This window comes from Trypanosoma equiperdum (genome assembly GCF_001457755.1).
Source record: "Trypanosoma equiperdum strain OVI genome assembly, contig: ctg_1069, whole genome shotgun sequence".
Classification (NCBI taxonomy): Eukaryota; Euglenozoa; class Kinetoplastea; order Trypanosomatida; family Trypanosomatidae; genus Trypanosoma; species Trypanosoma equiperdum.
In genome coordinates, this window is record NW_027123026.1 from 2,302 (window position 1) to 6,805 (window position 4,504).

The 4,504-nt window shown below is 46.0% G+C and overlaps 3 protein-coding genes across 3 annotated transcripts; 2 read left to right on the top strand and 1 right to left on the bottom strand.

The window, feature by feature from the left end:
- Positions 1–128: 128 nt before the first annotated feature.
- On the top strand, positions 129–710 carry TEOVI_000724900 (Overproducer of inositol protein 10 homolog, putative; the record flags this gene model as incomplete). The annotated part of the gene is made up of 1 exon (XM_067220151.1): positions 129–710. The coding sequence occupies one exon, from the start codon at positions 129–131 to the stop codon at positions 708–710; it is 582 nt and encodes a 193-aa protein (XP_067076252.1).
- A 725-nt stretch (positions 711–1,435) lies between these two features.
- On the bottom strand, positions 1,436–1,870 carry TEOVI_000725000 (uncharacterized protein; the record flags this gene model as incomplete). Its single annotated transcript, XM_067220152.1, has 1 exon — positions 1,436–1,870. One exon carries the CDS (start codon positions 1,868–1,870, stop codon positions 1,436–1,438), a length of 435 nt encoding a protein of 144 aa, XP_067076253.1.
- A 161-nt stretch (positions 1,871–2,031) lies between these two features.
- On the top strand, positions 2,032–4,023 carry TEOVI_000725100 (conserved protein, unknown function; the record flags this gene model as incomplete). The annotated part of the gene is made up of 1 exon (XM_067220153.1): positions 2,032–4,023. One exon carries the CDS (start codon positions 2,032–2,034, stop codon positions 4,021–4,023), a length of 1,992 nt encoding a protein of 663 aa, XP_067076254.1.
- Positions 4,024–4,504: the final 481 nt, after the last annotated feature.

The following is a 4,504-nucleotide window of genomic DNA, read 5'->3' on the forward strand; positions in this document are numbered from 1 at the left end:
GTGGGCCTAAAACATACAAGTCCTTGAATTTACGCACGTGCGTCGGATTTTTTTTGTTTGTTTCATTATTATTATTATTATTATTTTTCGTGAGCGTGTGCAAGCATCAACATCCATAGATATTTCAGATGTGTGACACAGGCGTTCAGCCACCTCTTGCGGTTGTGGTCCCCGGAAGCCCCGTTATAACGCAGTTTCAGTGCATTGTTGAAGGTACCAACTGGATTGTACCCTTGGGTTTTGCTCCAGAGAGTATTGTAGTATTTCTCACATTCCCTACACTATTAAATCCCGGTACCGCACTGGGCATTTATCTCGCCCGAGAGGATGATAGGGCATTTGCATATGTTGGACATTTATCGAATACAGCACCCAGTGCCATATTGCGTGTTCCATCAACATTTATCAACATTGATTCTCCCGTACGTGTCTTACTGGGAGTCAGCACTGAGCGAGAGGTGGATATTGCGAATTTAGACGATGCAACAAAACAGCAACAGGAACAAGATAGAGCGGCTACAAAACTGGCCTTATCAGAGCGACTTGCGGAGGATTTGTATAATTTTGTGACTTCGTACGGCCGGGTGGTGCCCGCGGAGCAAAATGACGGGAAGTCGGAGGAGGCCGTGTTTCTTCCCATGTCATTTGTAGACCGCTGGCGTGAGCGTGTGATGAAAAGGATGCGGAAGGAACTGGCCTTTTGGAGTTGAGACGCAAAAAAAAAAGAAAAAGCGGGGGAGGGGAAAATAATAATAATAATAATATCGTAAAGGTGCGAGAAAAGTGAAGGAGGAATCCTTGGGGTCTCTGCAGTTTTGATGTGCGGCCGGGAGATGTATTCATTCCGCCGCTACAACTTCAGTCGCAGTTCAATGCAGCCGCGGGTGTAGGGGTCGGAGAACTTCTGTGGTTATTTATGTGGCGGGTGGGGACTTCTATTCAGTTATGTGGAGTTCGCCCAACGCTAGCTAGTGATAGATAATCATTATTATTATTATTGTTATTACTATTACTATTATTATTGTTCTCACCGTGTTACTATTGTTATTATTACGTATTCTCTGAAACAACAACTGTTTACAATCCTTTGGACTAATCGATTATTTTTCCGACATACGCTGTTGGATCAGCGTATGTTTAGCTCCTTATTTTCTTCCTTTACATTTAATCTTGTTGTCTCATGAGCTTTATCTTACATGATTTTTTCCTTCTTTTTTTTGTTAAATATAAAAAAAAATATTTCCACTATTTTTTTTTTTCCAGCAGCTGTGTACATTGGCTGAACCGCAGTATTTGTGCGAAGATTTAGCCACAGTTACCGAAAAGCGGAAGGGATAATAAAGGCAAAACCAACATATTGACCGCAGCAAAGGAAATAAAAAAGAACTAGAGTAGAGCCAAAGCGGTTGTGCTGTTGGGGATTGGAAGTGGGCAATCAATCACTGCGCTCGGAGGTTGTTGACGTTAATTTTTTTCTTTTTTTGGATACCCACAGTGGAAAAATATATATATTAAAAAAAAAAGGAAAGGAAGGGTGGATCAAAGCTGCAACAACAAAAACAACACCGAAAACAAAAAACAAAAAATAACTGTGTAAGAGATTAATAAGATAGAAGAGAGGTAAGGGGGAAAATAAAAAATAAAAAATAAAGCACAACCAGTCTACCGTGGATTGAGGGAGGGGAAATAAAATTAAAGTTAAAAAAACAAAAAGGGAACAAGAACGGAAAGTTAAAGAAAAAGAAAGAAGGGCAGTACGGAAGGTGGAGAACTTAACGAAGAGAAAGAAAAAGGTGACATAAAGTTTTCCCGGTGGACGCGCAGCCGTATTTTCGTGTAAGCGGAAAGTGTGAGTTTGCCACCGTGGCATTCACGCGTTCACGCATTGTTTTCTGTTATTTCTTTTAGTCGTTGCCTCACTTGTTGTGAGTTTTACTGTTCACTTTCAAGTGCACGCATTGTCGCATATCGGTGGATATTCATTAGGGTTGGTAAAGTAAACAGCAGCGAAAGGATAGGAACAACTCAGAGATGGGTGCCTTTCCGTCTCATGATGCCCCTGAGCTCATATACTCAATGTTAGTTCTGCGTCCATCGACAAATTCTCAGGTTGAGGTTTGCCTGGTGCCTCTTCTGCCGCGTTTCTTCAATGATGGGCACAAAAAGGCGAAGAAGAAGCTCAATGAACTTCTCGCCAGCAAAGGAGCGCATCAATCGTCACTAGCGGCGTCACTTGCCCCTCGAGCCCCAGCGACTATAGCTCCAGGGAAGGTTCCAGATCAGGGAATCGGTCACGCCTTAGTGGACTACTTCATTTCCAGTACGGAGGGATCCTTTTTTGTAACCACAAAGGATGCCGTAGTTAGTAAAGTGGCCATACAAGCGGAGCAAGGTCAAAGGGAGAGGTCTGACATCAGCACTACTGGAGGAAGATCCGCACCAGGTACCGCCTCCACAGGTGAGACACAACCCTCCAATGCACCATCTCATACGGCGCATCATTCGTCATCCCACCAGGCAATGTCCAACTCTGTGCGGCCGGTGCCATTTGCCGTTTGTATTGTGGATTCGGATGTCTCCACGGGAACTCCGGGCACCACTGGAGGGTCCGCACAAGCGGCAGCCGCTAAGCACCATCATGTACATGCCAATAATGTTGTCCTTATCAAAGGGCGGCGGCTGCAACTTGTTGGCTTTATTGCATGTTGTATGGATCGCCCTGTGCGACACATGACCACGGCAAATCCTGTCAAACCACATGGAGCTAGCGGTGGGGCGGGAGCAACCTCTGGAGAGGGAAAGAAGCAAGGAATCCCTGTCTGTCTGGATGTTATTTTTGATGATACAGAGGCACATGGGTTCCTTACCGAGTCTGTAGTGTTGTTGGCATCATTTGCCTTCCGCAAGCAATTCTTGAATTGTTGTGCTCTTCACTTTCGGGCCGGGGATCCCGATGTGGAATCATCATTTGGGCGCCACATGGACCCCTTGCAGCTTCGACTAGTGATGAGGCATGACAACTATCGCATTTTACGCCTGTTTCATAGCCGGTACCCCCTGTTAGACATGGTCAAAGAGCTTCGCGTAAGCGGGGGCTCGTCGGCCCCGCAGTTCTCTCTCTATGAAAACGATGGAAATGAGGTTGGTTTAGAAGTGACGTTTGGTATGAATTTTTTAACGCGGTGGATGCGGTTTGTGGAGAAGATGATGCACGTTGAGACGGTGGTTGGTAACCACATCCGTTGCGGTACCACCGCCATAATGTCGGAGCGGGATAAACTAATACAGGAGCGCAGGGACAGTGGCGCATTCCTGGAGGAGGAGGAGGATGATGAGCGAATCTTTGGGGGAGCCGTGTACGCCGTGTCGCTGAGGCGGTGGACTGCTGCAGAGAAGCAGGCGGTTCAGCAACAACAGCAAGTTCCATTGAGTGGAGCATCTCCCATGTATGTGTATCCCACTACCGCTGCTCCTGGTCAGTACTGGCCACAGATGTCCGTGATGATGGGGCAACCTCCAGGGTGGCCCACTAGTGTTGTTCCTTTGAGTGCTGCTGCTGCTGCACCGACGGCCGTGGCACCGGTGATTGGGCAACAACAACCATTTGTTATTCAAGCATCAGGGACGCGACCGCAATTGTACTACGCGTCGCCGCAACCGACTGTAAGTGGGAACGCCACTTTTGTTACCCAGAGCGGTATTCCGATAGTACAGCAAGCAGCGACGGCGTCTCCATTTGGTGTTGCGGCAACACAACCCGCCTCTGGGCAGCAGATCGTATACGTCATGCAGGGCGCCCAGGCAACTTCCGCTAGTGTTGCAGCCCCTACAGTTTCGGCTATGGCGCCTGGCATGACTCCTCAAGCATTTTATTATCCCCAAACTACCGCCTACGCTGTTCCCTACTCTCCATACGGCTTTCAGCAGCAACCACAGCAACAATTGGTAACACAAGCGACTCATATTGGCACTCAACAACAACAACAGCAGGTGACATCGGCGGGGCAAGTAGCTCAACAGTAGACAGTGGTGGCACCGCGCAATTCTTTTTTTTTTGTGGTAACGCCACACCTTATGGGTGTTGTTATGTACTTGTTGTTATCCCTATTTATTTATTTTTTTATTTATTTATCACGTGTGAAACGGGGTATTTTTGTCATTGCCCCATAACACGTGTGAGTGTAAAGCGGCTGTGGCTCTGATTGTTTGATGCCAACGATGGAACATTTGGTGCGTATGTGGGGGGCAAAAAACAAACAAACAAACAAACAAATAAACTAATTAACGGAGTAAATACGGGTGGGTCGAGAGGGTGAAGTGGGCAATCGGTAGGAATGGAAAAGGAAAAGAGACGAAGTACGTTTGTACATGCAACTTGCTTTCACATCATACCGATTCTCTATCCCCCGTAAATGAACTAATAATATAAATAAAATCATTAAAAAGAGAAGAAGCTAGCCAAAAAAAAAATGATATACATATATATATATATATATATATATAT